This window comes from Narcine bancroftii, chromosome 7, assembly GCF_036971445.1.
Source record: "Narcine bancroftii isolate sNarBan1 chromosome 7, sNarBan1.hap1, whole genome shotgun sequence".
Classification (NCBI taxonomy): domain Eukaryota; kingdom Metazoa; phylum Chordata; class Chondrichthyes; order Torpediniformes; family Narcinidae; genus Narcine; species Narcine bancroftii.
In genome coordinates this window covers 53,530,885-53,548,834 of record NC_091475.1, presented here as the reverse complement: position 1 = coordinate 53,548,834, position 17,950 = coordinate 53,530,885, and the positions used below count along the sequence as shown (strand labels likewise).

Sequence of the window (17,950 nt, the reverse complement as noted above, 5' to 3'; positions counted from 1 at the left end):
ATTTCATGGTCTTTACAGCCCAATTTTAAAACTATTTTATGTGTCACATAAAACCCTTTCGGAGCCATTTCCTGCCCATTGGTGATAATCCTTGCAGTATCATATTCTTCAGATGATAACAGTGTGGTAAATTCTACATGATTTGCTGCTATTTGTTCCCATCCCCACGATAGAGTGAAGGAAGTACTCTGCTCCAATAAAATAGTAAAGATGTGGTCAAATTAATGGATGTAAATGGTGGTAGGAAATGAGATTTTACAATTTCTTGTTTACAGCAAATCAAGGGATTGCTTTTCACACAGCAGCGGCTGGTAGGAAATTTCAATAACTATGTATTTGAAGAATTAAGGATCACTATGTTGAAGATATAGCTGAATAACAGTGAGTGAATTTGCTTCTTTTATGAAATCTTTGTCTCTAATATGAAAGGATAGCCCTTAATTGCTCAGAAAAAGCAGGCTGCTACTTTCTGTATACCAGCAGAGGAATGTCAAACAATCCACCTCTTAAGTCTCTAAAAGTGTTTTCCAGCCTCTGTTCATTCTCTCAATTACTTTACACTCCATAATTAAGGTAGAGTCCAGTTCTGAGAGATCACATCTTCCAACAGAGCTGAGGTTAATTTCACAATGCCTGGTGTGTTGGCTTCTTCCACTGGTAGATCCTCAAAACAGTAGGATTCAACTTCAAGTGTGACTCAATTGCAGGCTGTTTCAACATACTTTCATCTGGAAATCCTTCAGTCTTTATTTATTTGCTCTTCCACCACCTGGTCCAATTTTCCTTTCTCCTTCAACGAGATTCAAACCTGGTCATTTTGCTCAAGTTGACTGTTCTTTTTATGCAAACAGAGCCAATTGGTTTTAGAAAGAAATATGAAAAATAGGGAACTAACGCAGCTTTCTCCAGTCCCATGCTCACCCAACACTCAAGCAGTGCAGCGGGTCACAGGGCAGCCATCAAAATTAAAACGGTTTATAATTTTTCTATGAAACACAAGTATGTGACCAATAATTTTACTAACAGACATGACCAAGTTTCCAGCTCAGGTCAGCTTACTGTGGAACACCACAAATTCAATAGGTGCTCTTCGGAACATAGACAGAGATAATTTGATGAGAAGAGGCTGACTTACAAATGATATGTTGGATCAAAGTTACTGTGATTATGACCTGCAGTCAGACAATTGTTTGATCTGAGAATATAGGAGACTTCATTTCTAAAGGGAATTAATTGAGAAGATCAGACGCTAAAACTTAACAGAGTCTGAATTATTTGAAAAAGAGAAAACATTTCCACAGAAAGAGAAAATTTATTTTCCAGTGGAATGCAAATGACATGTTAATGCATCAACCAGCTTTTCCAGTGTGTGGGCTCATTCTTCATCCAATAGCACTGAGCTCTCAACAGGACTTTTTAACATTTGTACTTCTTTATATTCACTAAAATCAACTCTGCAAATTTCACTTCAGCAGCCAGCTTCATCATTCACCTCCCATGCGAAGCCCTCAGTTATGAGGAATGACACTGGAAAATAAGTTGCTGTCATGGGGATGGATATGATTAAAACAAGATGGCTGCTCTACAGTAGATCTGGGAAAAGCAGAGGGTAGGCCATGGTCTTTCATTGATGCTTCATGGGGTCCTACTGCCAGATGTCCAGCCCAATTGCATTGAACAGATTGAAGTTGCTTGTGTGATCTTCACATCAAAGTCCTTAGAGGTCTGTATCAATGGTGATGGTGCTCACAATTGGTAACCCAGATTTCCAGCATTGCGGGCTCTGAGGAATCACCAAGGAGAAGCCTTGGAGAGGACCCTGCAGGGCAGGGGATCACAGAAGCAGACGAGTGGGGAACTTAGTGGCTAAAGGCCTCACACTAGCTGCTGGCCACCAGCTTCTAGGAATCAGGAGGATTTGAGGCAAAGGAGGCTATGGGAGCCCAGGAAGTGGCAGCATCGCAGTGTGCGAAATCCTCGATCTCTGAAGGGGTTCTCTTTTTCTTCTCTCTCTCCTCTTGGTAGGAACACTGGACTAGTAGCATTTCCTGGTGTGCCTTTACAAGGCAACAAAGGAAAAATACCTCTCTGTGTGTACATGGCAACAAATGGAATCTTAAACTCACAGCCTTGGATCAAAGAGAGGTCCATTTTGGTGGAGTTGACAAAAGTGAAGAGTGATGTTGTTAAAATACTCCTAAATGTATAGCAGACCATGCATGTCAATAGTCAACATTAAAAAAAACAACAATTGGGTTTCTGAAACCACAAAAGTCAAGGTTATGAAGCAAGTGGAACATTCATATTCTTGGTGAACAAAACCAATGGCACCTGAAACTGACAATCTCAGAACAATGCAAATCATGGGAAAGATCACAGGCATTTCTCAGAAGTGAAATTAGCCCTATGGTGCTCAGCTGCGACAATGTGGGTGATTTGCGAGCTAAACAAGAAAATCTGCAAATGCTAGTGTCGAGTGCAATGCACAGAAATGCTGAAGAAACTTTGGGGATATTTTGCAATCTATCAAGTTATTTCAACAAGTGCACATATTTTTTTTAAACGTCGGTCAGCGCCCATGGATGACCAGTCACAAACAATAGGCAATTGTTTCGAAGTAACCACTGAGCTAAAGCCGACGCCAAACAAGTACACATTTGAGATAAATCTGAGTATGACAAATGCCAAAAGGTTTTTGTACATTCCTTCCTCGGTCTCAGTTGCTTCATATGAATCCATGAGATTACTTTGAGAGGAAATGGGCAAAAAAGTGTTTCAACCAGTTCTGAAATTCCAAATACGCAACATTTACTGTATCTCCTTTATCGAGGCTGCTTATTGCTTCTTCGAAAAATTCCGATAGTTTTGGTAAGCAAGATTTTCCCTTAAGGAAACTATACTGGCTTTGGTCTGTCTTGTCATCTGCCTTCAAGTACTCTGAAACCTCATCCATGATAATCAACTCCAACTTCTCTATCAGGTTAACTGGTCTATAATTTCCTTTCTGCTGTCTCCCTCCTTCTTGAATTGTGGGTGACATTCGTAATTTTCCAGTTCTCTGGGACCATGCCAGAATCTATCGATTCTTGGAAGCTCATTACAAAGCCTCCACAATCTCTACCCTCACTGAGGGTGCAATCCATCTGGTCCAGAAGACTTATCTACCTTTAGGCCATTCAGATTTCTGAGCACCTTCCCCCTTGAAATAGTAACTGCACTCACTTCCCTTCTCATGCTACAGTAACTCCCTTCACTCCACCGAAATACCAATGCATCTGACTTTGGGTTGAATGTGGAGAAACAGACAGATGCCTTAAGAAAACATCTTGTATTATGTCTCGGCAGTTTCCAACCAGACAGCAGCAGTGTTAACCTTCAATTTCCATTAATCCCTGCCATTGGACTCTCTCTTTCCCCGAGTCCTTTTTCCTCCACTCCCCACTCCTTTCCCTTCCTTCTCTTATCAGAGAGCTACCTTTCTTGGCCTTCTGCCATCTCCCTCATTTATTGCAGCTTCTTTCTCCTACACTTCCCCATCTGGATCCATCTGTTAACGTGCTCTTTCCCCCCCTTGCCTTTCCCCTCCTCCCACCATTTTATTCAGACATCTGCCTGTTTTTCCATGTTCTTGACAAAAGTGTCAGGCACGAAAATATCGACTGCCTTTTCCTTCCTCTGGATGCTGTGTGCCCTGTTGTATTTCTCCAGCACCTTTTGCACGTTGCGGGAGGTGTAGGGACAGGTTTTGTACTTTCTACGATCGAAGTGGGAAATAGCTCAGGGGCTGGAAGGGTGGGTGGGGACAGAAGAGCGGACTGGGGAGTGTAAGAAAGAAAGATCCCTGGGAGAAGCTGAAATGAGTGGGGAGGGAAAATTGTGGCTGCTGGTGGGTCAGGGGTACAAGAGGATAACTTTTCATTGAGCCTGGCAGTCAACTAACCCTTAAAATTAAGCATTGCTTTTTGAAAATTGCTTGAAGCGCCACCTGATATACACGATTAAAATGCACACACACTTCCCATTTCAACCTTGTACCATGCGAAACTTAGTTTTTGTAAATTTAGCTGCATTAGTCTCTCTTTCAATGTGCATGGTAGAACAAGAGGATTCAACAATGTTATTGATCCCATCACGTGAACCAAGATGAATCAATGCATGTTCCAACACAAATATATACACAACTTTCTTAAAGTAAGGAAGTATTTTAATCATCTGGTATTGGGGACCCAATCAGCTGCTCACGATGGATGACTGGAGGTTGCCTATTTGTTGGAGACAAAAGAGGCAGGTAGGCAGTAGCACAAAGTGAAGAAGTCGAAATCAGGCAAGTATCTACATTGATGGAAACTGAAGATAGCCATGCTAATTTTGACATTCAAACCAAATTCAAAACTTAATGTGGATGATTTCTCCAATGGGAGAGTATTAATCCTTAAAAACAGCAATATTGGCTTATTTTGATCCACAATAAAAGATGGCATGATTCAAATAGCTCAGATGGCTAGTGTTTATGCTCATTTACCACGTCTGTTGTAAGCGACCGGCCCTGCCCTATTCACAGAATAAAGCAGCAGCATTATTGGAATTAAAAGTGTTCGACTTACGTTTCTAAGTTATCCCCTTCCAGAACTGTCTGCACTGGCAGATAACCCATCCGGGGATGTTTTGCAAAGTACCTCTTTGTTCGGAACTTGTTTTTTAATACCTTGGCAAAATCTCGGACATCTTCTCCCGATGTTGTCTGAAGGAAATATAACAGCATATATGAAACTACACTATTATTTGTGTCAAATGAGAATCATGCAATGCAACTCTGAAGGATTGTCAACATTTCATGAAGGATTTGAATGTCAGGTCTTTATGATCTATCGCACTCTTGAGAGAATATTTGAAAGCAACCCAGTTGTTTAAATTATCTCTGTTCCAATTAGATGTGATGATGAAACAATTCTTGAGCTTGGATTTCACCGGCAACTTATGAAGCTGGAATTTAGAAGAATCATAGAAACATATAAAATTATGAAAGGCAAAGATAAGATTGGTAGGGGAGACCAGAACTAGGAAACATAGCCTCAAGATTCAGGGTAGTAAATTTAGGATGGAAATGAGGAGGAACTGCTTTTCACAGATCAGAATCAGAATTTAATGCCATGAACAAGTTATGAAATTTGATGGCAGCAGCGTCAAAGTTCAAACCACTTTTACAACAATAAATAAAAAAAAACAAAATAGAGCACAAAAAGTAAGGCTACATCTTTGGTTCATTGATTATTCAGGAATCTGATGGCAGCGGGGAAGAAGCTGTCCTTGTGTCGCTGAGTGCTCGTCTTTAGGCTCCTGTACCCTTTTCCCCAATGGTAGCAAAGTGAAGAGGTCATGGGTTTTGGGGGTCCTTGAGGATAGAGGTGGTGAATCTATGGAATTTGTTGCCCATTGAAGCAGTGGAGGCATCCTCAGTAAATATATTTAAAACAAATTGGATAGATTTTGACATAGTAAAGGAATTAAGATAAGAGGAAAAGGCAGGTAGGTGTACATGAGCCTATCATCAGACCAGCCATGATCATGTTGAATGGCAGAGTAGGCTCGATGGGCCGGATGGCCTACTCCTGCTCCTATTTCTTATGTTTTTACTTTGTTAAATGGGAGTCATGTGCCACCATAGGTTGGTTCCATGTTTTGACCATTAAAACCAGGGCATCAAACATACAACTCCAGGAATAGAAGAGAGAAATGTCTGAGACAAACTGGGAAGGAACCAAGAAACATATGCTGGAAGAACTCAGTGGGACTTGCAGAATTGTTGGGAGCAATCACGTATGATGGTGATTCTGGTCAAGACCTTGAATCCATCTCAGGGTTTTGAGTGGAAACATTGACACACCTTTTGTTTGAACCAACCAGTGCTGCTTCTTTTAGGTTTCAGATGAGGATATTGGGTCAGGGAGACAAAGGGAGAAAAGTGGATATCTGGAAGCTCGTGATCAGGTTTTAGTGGAATTGAAGAGAGAAGAGGTCAAGGCAAAGAGAACTGGTGAGAAGGGATGAGCAGATTGAAGTTTTGGCAGTGCAATCAAAAGTACATGCAGATTAACATTTCTACGAGTCAGGGATAAGGAATGGAAATGTAGCAAACTTGGTTTGGTGGAGTCAGGGATGATTGAGAGTGGTGGGGGGGGGGGTAGGGGGAAGGACCATGGAGTCTAGCAATGCTGAGTCCACTATTTTTCTCAGCCTTGGAAAAAGCAGCAAGGCCATATCATGAGTGGGAGATGCTTCAGTGAAACTAACTGTCTTTGAACTCTGACTACAGCTTTTGCTGAAAATATTTCACTCCCCCTCTTAAAGAGAGGAGAATATTTACTTCAGAACACATCAATTCTCCATAAAGAATTCGGGAATCAACCTATTTCTTTGAAAACATGAAAGGTCTGTGGTCAAGATTTATAAGTGCAAGCAAGGTGTTTCCTCTGGAACATCGGAGTCCAAGGGAAAAACCTGACGGACACTTACACAATCACGGGACAATAGGGTGGTAAAGAGTGACAGTCTTTTGGCCAGGGTGGAAATATCAAATGAGAGAGCGCATAGCTTTAAGGTGATAGGGAAGAAAATTAAAAGGGATTTTTTTTATACACGGTGCGTCGAAGGTGCTTGGAACACATTGTCAGGAGTGGGGAGGCAGGTGGTGGAAGATATGATAATTATATTTAAACAGGAATGAACATGCAGGGTATGTCAGGATATGAATCATGTCCCAGCAGATGCGATCAGTTTCAGGTATCATCACGGTCAGTACAGAGATCATGGGCCAAAAGGTCTGTTCCTGTGTTGCATTGTTCATGGTTTTCTCTGTGTTCAAAATGGCTGGAAGCAAGCCAAGTGTCATAAAACTATTAAAATTAAACAAAACGAAGTTTTATTTTAAATTAGCACCTGTGTTTAAAGGTTTTTGCATCCAGAAGAATGTAAACACAAAGAAATTAACTTGGAATTGTTTTGATTCATTTCAGTCATTCCCCTTCATGGAAATGAACAGAGAAGTATGGTGTGGTGTGCAAACTTTCACTGTGGGCGATTATCACATCTTTGTATTAAATGCTGATTATTACTGTGGGGCATCCATGTCTTTGTGTAAAGACAAAGCGAGTCAAGGTTCCACAGGAGAATTGCCACAGTCGTCATCAAACTCTTTCTCTGAAAGGAACTTTTTGACAAGATACACACCAATACATTCAGTGAGGTGGTAACCTCTCTAGGCAGAAACAAAGCCCAAGTCTCAGCTGAAACTAAGCCTCACTTCAGTAAGAGGTGAGCTGCTCCTGCACGCTGGATCACCCAACACCAAATATGGCTGACTGCTTCGCTGGGAAAATCTGCCGGTTAAATGTAGGATGTCTGAGGCAAGACAAATGGTGGGCATCTGATGGGACAGCCTGATCAGTTCAGCCTCAAATTACTTCACTGCATGGCCATTCAGCCCACCAAGGCTATGCCAGCTCCCACAGTGATCCCACTTCCTTTCCTGTAAACTACCATCTTGCACATGCTCATCGACAGCTCCTTAATTCTTCCTGCTAACCAGCTCCTTCAGAGGCAATTGACCAATTAGCCAGCACGTTCGTGGAATGTGGGTGAAAATCATGATTAAAACAATGGTTTTCAAACTTTTCTTTCCCCTCACATATCACCTTAAGTAATCCCTTACTAATTACAGAACACCTATGGCATGAAAACCACTGCTCTACACAGACAGCAACCGAGGTCAGAATCAAACCCCGGGCATTGGAATTGTGAAGGGGGCTACAATATCCGTAGCACAATGGTATCGCTGTGTATTCGTATCACTCATACCCACCCTCACTGCCCCCTTAAAGCAAGACTGAAAATTTTACTCAGAATCTGCCAACAAAGACCTCACACAGCCCTTCTCTCCCACTAAATCAGTGCTGATTTTGAACATCACAAAACACGTCCATAAATGTAGTAAGCAACAGGAAAGAGATAAGTTTGCACCAATGCATTTTAGCTCCAAGATCACCAGTTCAGAAAATGGTTTAAAAAAAATAGAGCAGCAAAAATGGACACTGATTTTTATACTCATTTGTCTAAATAATTTGTGTTGTGCGTGGACCGTGGATGTTGATCAAACTCGCAATTTAAAATAAGTTTGACATTCCTGGTTTACTTGTTTCCAACCTCTTGAGCAACCATGCACATTTAACTCTGGAAGTTATCAAAAGGAAATAAAATAGCTGCCACTGGAAACGGCTCCATAATTGAAGAAAGCGATTAGAATTACAGTGCAGGAATGAAGAAACAAACTCCATTAATCTTTGCACTCTAAAGACTTTTCAGCTTAAGTACATCTTCAATTTCCCAGCCATTTGTTTTCACACTGCTGGAGCAATTCATAAAAACAAAAATAAGGCAGGAAACACACTGCAATATGTCAAACTCAATATGAAGAAATCTCAAGCGAAAGGACATCATATCCAGAATATTTAAACCTTCTCTTCAGTATTCCCCATTTTATATTTTAAAACTGTCCATGCAACTCAATTTAACTGTATTCAATGCAGAATAGCCCAATAAATTTCATTGATCTTACATTTCATATTTCCCCAAACAATATTACTGTAGAATATTTTTCAGAGCAGTCAATTTGCAATGAACCTGATGAAAATTTTGGACTCTCCAGATGATGAAGGGGGGAAAATGCGTGGCTCCACAAATCATTTTACAAAGGCATCGAGGGGTTCATTAAAAGAAAATAATTGGATTTTGGTCCCTGCAGTAGTTCTCAACAGTTTCCTCAATAAAGCTGAAAATGACAAAGTTATTAATGAAATAATGTCACACATGGTTAATAGCGGAGGATGATTTTTTTCCTACTTTGCTGTGCAGACCTGATACGAATATGATTAGCAAGTAGAGGTTCTGTGATGAAATACTGAACAAGTGGATTTTTTAAAAATGCCTTGTTGCAGTGAAAATGTTAGGAGACAACAATGGACTCCCTACCAAGAGAATGTAATTTATATCTGATTTTGATCATATCAAATGACAGCTTTTGTTTTTCCTCCCCATCTCATTCCTCAATGATTCATGTCTCTTTCTTATTAAACATTAGAGAAAATTTTAGAATTGCAGGATAGTGTGGAACAAGTGGCTGTTAATAAGTGGCCTGATTGGTGATAATGATTTCATCATCTCTGAGCACAGACAAAGGAAAAAAAAATTAGGTGGGGTGGGAGAACAAGAGAGACAGTTAAATAGAAAGAAGGGGAAAGGGGGACAAGAAAAATAAAGCAAGACATAAAAGAAAAAGCGTGTGGGAGAGAGTATGAGAGACCATGGCTTGTTGGAATCTTCAACAACTCTTCTTTTATCGGGGATTAAATACTTTGGGAACAAGGTGGCGATTGGGAACTCTGTGTTATGGCATTTTGGTGACCTTACAACATTGGCAATTGGACTTCTTAACTGGACTTCTTAATTTTTTTCAGTTGTTCATCAACAGGATTTTCAAACATTTCCACAGGTTCGCAGAGAGTGACCAATGAAGCTGGGTTCACATGAGTTGAGGAAGACCAAAGGGAGTGAAATATTCCCCTTTCTGATGTTGCTTTCTGTACCCTACTCACCGGTGTACAATATTCCACCATTGGATAATGCATTTTATGACCTTTTGCTGTTCGACCAGAAAAGAAGCAACTTTGGCAGACATCATAATTGAAGTGCTTTAAGCTGCGGTATCTGCATGTGAAAAGGCACACAAGAGAGTTAGAGCACAATTTTGCACTGATTGAATCCAAATAGAATATACTCAAGACAAGAGTGGAGACGTCCTTCTTTGGTTTCCCTTGCTTGGACTCGGGCAGCTGGTTACAAGTGTGACACATTTTCTGTGAAATCAGTTCACTTGGATCAATTTAATTTTGCTCTTTTCCACCGAGAGTGCTGCATTTTTCAGTGGTCTGAGGGCAGCTTTGTGAAGTTACAATGCTGCCGATGTCTGTTAACCAGTGACTGAGGGCCAGAAAACTGCCCACAAACTGGTCAGAACGAAATAAAACAGCAGCAGATTCAAATTCTGATCAAACTCGCGCTCTCTGTTCCAAATTCCTGGAGTTCACTTTCTGCCTTAAATTTTTTTCATTTAAATTTAGGCCTACAGGCCCTTCCAGCCCACGAGCTTGTACTTGTTGGAATTTAGAACAAGATGGGATCTAATTGAAACATTCTGAATGTTGAAAAGCATGGTCAGAGTATTTGTAGACAGGTTGTTTCCCGTGGTGGAAGAGTTGCTGAGGAATTTCTTTAGAGAGAAATAGTAAATCTATGGAATTGATTGCCACGGGTAATTGTGGAGGCTGTCATTGGGTGTATTTAAGGGAGAGATTGATATATTCTTGATTAGCCAAGGAATTAAAGGTTATGGGGAGAAGGCCATGCAGTGGGGCTGAGAGGGAAAATGGATCAGCTCATGATTGAATGGTGGGCAGACTCGATGGGCTGAATAATCTTTTTCTACTCCTATATCTTAAGGTCTGATGGAGCCTGTGTCCTCCAAAGACACCAATTACCTGGAAGTATTTTTTGAAGAGCGGGAGGCAATTGGAGTGCCTGAAGAAAACCCACGCAGACACGGGGAGAACACACAAACTCCCTACAGTCAGTGCCGGATTCAAACCAGGGTCACTAGCATTGTAATAGAGTGGTGGCCACCGCCATGTGCCGCTTAGATGCTTCATCATCTTCTCAGACTGCCCTGCTTTTGGTTTTCATCTTCTTCCCACTGGTAGTCTGACTCCTTTTAATCAATGATCAACACCTGATCAATACTTCCGACATTCCCTTCCTCACTTCAGCAGCTGAGTGAGCAAGTGCAATACACCACCATAATGGTTCGTGGTTTTCTCAGCAGAACATCTCAAGCCCCCCGCCGGACAGCGAGAAAAAGAGGGTAGAATACCAACACTCTTGAACTAATGCATCAACTTAACTTGGAAAGCTATCAAGCAATTAGAGATAGGTAATAAAAATCAGAACTTGCCAGAAATGCCTATATTTCACAAAGGAAATAACAAAGAAACAAAGACAATGTTTGTCAAGGATCTGTGGTTGTCTGAAGCTTCATTGGACATTTGTTTTTATTTTTCTCATCCTAGAGATGATGGTGCTCTTGCAGTGGACTTAGAAGACATACCACTATTTTTGGAGGATCAGTGAAGATGCACCAAGGAGAATTCTGAGTCACTGGAGGGATATGTGGCCTCAGGGAATGATTACAATTTGGCAGGTAACAAGTCTGTGAGCATAAAGGGGAAAACAGAATCAGGATGATTTAAAGCATCAGCATGAATTTTGGGACTGGTCTGTGCGCAGATGGAGACAAACACACTGGAATCTTGAGTGAATAGAGGGAAGCTGGAGGTACTCAACGGGCCAGGCAGTGTCCATGGAGAGAAATGGTCAATCAATGTTTCAGATCAGGACCCTTCATTGAGACTTCAATGGGGAAATAAGCATAAAAAGAGGGGGTGGGGTGGGGTTGGAATACAAGTGAGGAGCTAAGAGGTGATAGGATGCTGGACAAATGGAGGGACTGATCTAATAGGCAGAGAGGCCAAAGGGATAATTTTTAAACAAAATCCCAGCAGCATAGTTTCTAACCTGCAGAGTTAAATGGCTTGGGCACGAACAAAACCATCTGCAGAGGTTCTGCTCTGACCCGAGCCAGCCAAAGTCCCCTCTGTGTTGCAATCTATCTCAAATGTTCCCATAATTCTATTTTCCTTTGTGAACTAAGATTGCAAGCTTGCTAAAACCCTTGTTTGCGGGATGTTGAATTGCCCAGCTCAGCAATATTCAGCAGCTTCTGATACTTAACAATGAGAATTAATTAGTTTGTTTGCAATCCATCTTGGTCAGTCACAGGAAGCAGCAATAGTCTGTCCGCTAACAGCTCCACTTCTTAAATACTTGCTTGTGCCCCATGACACTCCACCCCCCACCTCCTGATTTACGTTCCTCTCTCAACAACCCACATAGAGGGCCACGACAAGCACTACAATGGGCGATAATTGATCTTCAGAGCTGTGTGGGAAGGACTGCAGCTTGATGGACTCCGAGTGTTGAACCTGCTTGTCTCACTGCAGGGATCTCTGTCCACACGCAGTTCCCACTCAGATGCCAACCCTATCCAATTACCACTTCGCCAAACCTGCCCCTCTCCCCTTTAAATGTTTCTATTTTGCGACACGTTGTCTCCGGTGCTTGTTTGACAGGAGGCAATTCAGAAAATACGACTGCCTCTTGTTTCTGAAGCATTGCAATCTGATCAGATTCTTCCTGTTACCTTCTCCTTGCACAGTGAAAGGAAGCTTCTTGTTTGGTTGATCATTGTATTTATTTTTTGTATGAATTTTGGTCTTGATATTACTATATTACTAATAAAATGCCTTTTATTAGCTCTCGTTTACTGCAAATGAGTGCTATTCTGTGCAAAGGAACACCTGCTTCATGACTTGGTCTGAAGGTTGCTATGGCCACCTAAAGGTAGGTTGCTGCTTTCCGCCCTCCAGAAGCATGTCATTTATTTTGTGCATTTTAATAACACAATGACTCTGTAGCTGTAATCTCATCTTGTCCACTTGAGGCATGGTGAGATGCTGGGTGCTTTCCATTCAAGGGGTACGCCAGGTTCAAATTTACAGCCTGGGAGACTGGAAGTGGAATGGTCTAAGTCAATGTCTTGTCACCTTCCCAAAGCCCACGCACAAGCCACAGCTCAAGCTTGCCTGATGAAAGGAAGCGAGTTCCTTGAGGCTTTGGGTTTGTGAAGGATCATTTGGGTGACAGCAGCTTTGAACAGCGGTCATGTCTGCAGGTGATTGAGGATTCATGAAAATGCTGATTTATAAGCCTTGAAAATCCTGCAGTTCAGCAACGACAAAATGACTTCTCCTCCGAGCCATCACCCAGGGCCAGAAGTGAAAATGAGAAAAATGGCCCAATTTTGAAGGCAGGCACACCACAAAACCTGGATGTCTGATGAGATCCTTGCTTCCTTCTCCTGAACCCTGTTGTTTTCACTCTTCATACAGGGAGGCAATGCCCAAAAGCCAATCGGATCAACATGCAAACCAAGACTGAGAATGGGCTCTGATTTCATTTCCCAACAGGATACACAGTGCATCTCACTCTTACATGTGTAAAACCTACCTCGCTCTGCCACTCTGAAGATGCAAATATCCGCAGCAAGGTTCTGAATAAATTCAACTTCAACTGTTTGAATAACTAAATATGTTTGAAATGACTTAATGGAGGCCATTATTTTAAACCATGAGGTAAGAAATATAGAAAGGGCAGAACTGTACCTGAATCCAATGATGGGACATTCTTTGCATATGTTGCACTTGGCCTGGTGTTTGGCTGTCTCGGCTGCTGCCACTCTGTGGAGGACTGGCATCCAGACCAAGGATTGAGGTTCCAGCCTCATCCAATCCAGGAACAAAGCTGCCTCGATCTCCGGCTTGTTATTGGCCTTGGAGGCAGAAGAGAGAGCATGTTCAGAACAAAAAATATTGCACTTTTGACAATATATCCAGAGCAAAATCAAACAATTTGCAGGACAAACTCAACGGGCTGGGCAGAAATAGATTGGTTAACATTTCGGGTTTGAATCAATCGTTTCGAGTGAGAGCGCAGAGGGTCAGAGTCAGTATAAAGACAAGGTGGGAGGGGCTGGACAGGGGCCTGTCAGAGATTGGTGAACCAGGAAGGGTGAAGGATGACTGACAGACGGGAGGAGATAGTTTATTGGCAGATGAGAGAAAGAAAGAGGTTCACATGGAGGAAAGTGAGTCATATAGGGTGAAGCTGGAGACAGGGAGGTGATAATGGTGATACTGTGTACTGTGGAGCTATGAGGGTAGGGAGGGTGAAGGACAAATTGGACCAGATGGAAACGAAGTGGGGATTTGGGGAGGGGGGGGGGGGTGGTAGAACCTGATTGTGAAATGTGGGTGGAAGATGGAATGAGGGGGAAAGGGTTGGGGGGGGGGGGGCTGAATAGGGGTGTGAGGGAAAGGGAACAAAGGAACAGCTGAGACAGGCACTATCTGTCAGGAGCTTGTAGGTTCTCCTTGTGATTGTGTGGATTTTCTCTAAGTGTTCCGGTTTCCTCCTACTTTCTAAAGATATATAGAGTTGGTCGGTTAATTGGTCACATGAGAATATTTGGCAGTGCGAGCTTGTGGGCCAAAAAGGCCTGTTACCATGCTGTATCTCTGAAATAAAGGGAGGGGAAATTAGCTCAAATTGGAAAATTCAATGATCATCCCATTGTAGATTGCCCAGGCAGAATATGAGGTGCTTATGTTCTTGGTTACGCTGGGCCTCACTGTGGCAGTGGACAAAGCCAAGGATCTCAGGTGCTTGAGGAAACAGGGAGTTGAAATGGCATGCAACTTGAAGCTTGGGATGGCCATTGTGGATAGAGTGTAGACGCTCTTTGAAACAGCCCACAGGTCTGTGTTTGCTCTCACTGATGTAGTGGAAGCCACATTAGGAGCACGAATGTAGCAGATGAGATTAGAGGTGTACATGAATTTTTAGGCACTTTCAAGCAGGGAAAACACCCATCTGTAAAGGCAGAGGTTCTTCGCCCTCTGTACCTTTCTGAATGCATCATAGCCAGCTCCGAGGCGCCAATTTCAACCCTTCTCGAGGAAGGACAATCAGTGGAGCGCTGCGCTCCGCCACCTGAACTGAATGTACAGTCGCTGCAAACGGCATGTTAGGGGTGGGCAGATGATGTTGTCTGCCCGCAACCCATCTCCCCACTCACCCCTCTCCCTCCATGGCCTCCCTCCATGGCCCCCCTCAAGGCAGAGGCGGCAGGCGGGAGCAGTCAGGGCAACGGGGGCTGTCAGTGGGAGCCATTGGGGCAGTGGGACAGTGGAAACTGTCAGGGGGTGGCCGGTGCGGGCTGTTACAGCCTTACCGGGCTGCTCTCTGTGGCTCAAAACACGGCAGAGCAATGGCTGTCTTCCCTACCCATAATCCCCCACACAGCTGGAATGTATTTATGATGGCTGGCACTATGGCATCAGTCACCTCACCTCCATCGTCACCTCTTGATATGAATGTGACACTGGAGCAGCCTTTTAGGGCTGTTGTCTGAAAGGTAAGTTTTACGTTTTCAATCCGCTCTTGTAGCTGGCCTCCAGGTGGAGGCCTGACATGAAATGGCCATTTGCCTCAAGTGACAGGGCTATTCCTGTTCCTGGACAGTGGTGAGTGGTGAGGGATAAAGTGTAAGGGCAAACATTACACCTCCTGCTTTTGCAGGGGCAAGTGTCAAGGGTCACTAATCAGTGGGTAGTGAGGGATGAGCAGACATGGGCATTACAAAGGGAGCAGAATGTGGAAAGGGGTTGGTAGGGGAAGATGGTTGCTGGTGGTAGGGTCTGGTTGCAGCTGACAGAAATGATGGGTGAATGTTAAGGTTGGTAGGGTGAAAGGTGAGGACAAGATGAACTCTATCCTTGTTCCACTTGTGTGATGAGCATGAATCTCCGGAAATAGAGGGTTCATGAAAGATGGCTCTGCTCTATCGACCACAGGAGAGGGAAGCAATATACTCTGAGAAAGGAGGATATTTCAGGTGTCCAGGAATGGAAGGCTTCACCTTGAGGGAAGATGTGGTGAAGGTGCAGAAACAGGGATAAAGTAATGGGATCCCGATACAGGGTAGGATGAGGTAGAGCCAAGGTCACAGGTGGAGTCAGTGGATTTGCAATGAATATCCTGAGATGAAGACAGAGAGTTCGAATTGTCCAAGTGAATATGAGAGCGGGATGCAGTTTAGGAGCAAAGTTGATCAAATGGATGAGTTCTCCACAGGTTCAGAGAGCAGCCCCAATCCAATCATTGATGCAATGGAGGAAGACTGGAGGGCTGATGCTGGAGTAGGTTTGGAACAAAGACCATTTAAGAACCAGGGCATGTAAGTGCCTATGGCTACACTTTTGATTTGTAGGAAATGAGTGGCATCAAGAGAAGTTATTCAAGATGAGAACAAGTTCTACCACACAGATGGGAACTCTTTTGAGGAAAACTGGTTGGAACATTGCTCAGGAAGAAATGGACCTTAGGGACTGGTCATTCATGATGAAGATAAGCTGATGGAAGCCATGGAATCAGTTGTTGTCAAGATGATGGAGCTCAGTGAAGTATCATGGATGCAAGTTGGAAGGGACAAGAGGAGAATGGATGGAATCATGAATGAGATCAAAAGAATAGTGGTTAAATAGCAAGTGAAAACAATGGGCTGATTGGGATGGTCCTGTTCATGGATGTTAGCTAAGAGAAAGAAGAAGTGCAAAGTTGAGCTGAAATTGGGTTCAAGGCTGAGGGGAGATCTCTTGATGTGATGTGATGTGTGGGGGGCAGTGATCTGGTCCTCATTGCTAGGTTCATCGTCAAGGAGGTATCCAAGAGCTGTCATCTTGCCTCTACAATGTGATGGTCAGAACACCAGGACCCTTGTCTGCAGGTTTGATAACAAGGTTGGGGTAAGTACATTCAGGGGGTGGGGGAAGGTGGTAATAAGGTTAGAGAAAGTAACGAGAGTGGAGAGATCAAGGCAGTTAATATGGCGTCATGATAATTATGCCTGCCTTGGCAGATACTTCTAATTCAATTCTGCACACTCTTAATTAATCATTAAGTAATGTTTCTAAACAGCAGTGACTCAATGGCAACTGGAAGCTTTCAGTATCACTGTCATTGAAAAATAATGAACAGCTTGTGTTCCTTTTACTTGTACATTAATGTTTGGCATCATGCAAAAGAAAGCAACTATAATAAATAGGTAATTCATGAATATGACTCCAACATTACACTGATTTCTGATAGAATGAAGCCTGCATCAATCAGCTTAGCAGAAAAAATTATATTGATTTACTCCCATCCTCTACTGGCACATGGCCCAGCTCAGGGTCGACAATTGAAGGATAGCGAAACTGAAAATGGGTGTCCAACACCAAAAATAAACCAAAATTATTTGCAGCAAGCCAGGTTCACTTAAACCACACATTAATCTATATATCTGTGAAATATTGAAAGACTCATAATTTTCACATAAATTGACAGGACTGGCAATCAGTCTTCAGACGACACTCCTGAACTCAATGGTTTCAAACATTATGTCTTAAAACATTGAATAAACACCCGGTTTTATTCAATGCTAAATTCTAGCAGACAGTGCAGGGAAAGTGGAAAATAGGCTATCGCATTAAAATTGCTCGTGATTTTTTTCTTCTGAACTCACTATTGTCAACTTTGAGATTTATTTGCTTATTTATATGCACCAGATGCAAGTTTATTAATGTCCTTTCATTTCATTAGCCACATCTGTAATTTAAAAAACCACATATCCTGTTCTTTGAGTGAGATTGCTCATGTAAATGGTTCGTAGGGGGCTCCGTACTGATCAATCTGATCGTCGTGTTTATTTATCATCTGATTGCACAAGTACAATGTGACAGAACAGTGTTCTCCAGTTCCCAGTGCAAAAAATGCAGTCATACAACCTGACACAGCACACACACTGACAGACCTTACATATGCAGGACATATGCATGTACACAAATAAATATTGTTCATGAATATATAGAAATCTTGCATGGTTAGTGTTCAGCATTCTCCATCACTGCCTGTGGGGAGAAGCTGTTCCTCAGCCTGGGGGGGTGCTGGCTCTGATCCTCCTGTATCTCTTCCCTGATGGGAGCAGCTGAAAGATGCTGTGTGCAGGGTGGAAGGGGTCCACAATGATTTTGCACACCCTCCTCAGTCCATGATCCCGGGGGAGCATGACAACTTTGGGCGAGGAGGGGAGGGGATGGAGAGAGACTCCAGTGATCCTCTCTGCTAATCC

At 42.7% G+C, this 17,950-nt stretch overlaps 1 protein-coding gene across 26 annotated transcripts in view; it reads right to left on the bottom strand.

The window, feature by feature from the left end:
* The window catches only part of dmd (dystrophin), a 1,604,005-nt gene that overhangs the window by 49,770 nt on the left and 1,536,285 nt on the right, over positions 1–17,950 (bottom strand). For all 26 annotated transcript variants that reach the window (XM_069890130.1, XM_069890120.1, XM_069890110.1 and 23 more), the window contains 3 exons: positions 13,386–13,552; positions 9,648–9,759; positions 4,605–4,741 (listed from right to left, as the gene is read on the bottom strand). In XM_069890130.1, the coding sequence (XP_069746231.1) occupies positions 4,605–4,741; positions 9,648–9,759; positions 13,386–13,552 (416 nt within the window). The remainder of the gene's footprint in view (positions 1–4,604; positions 4,742–9,647; positions 9,760–13,385; positions 13,553–17,950) is intronic.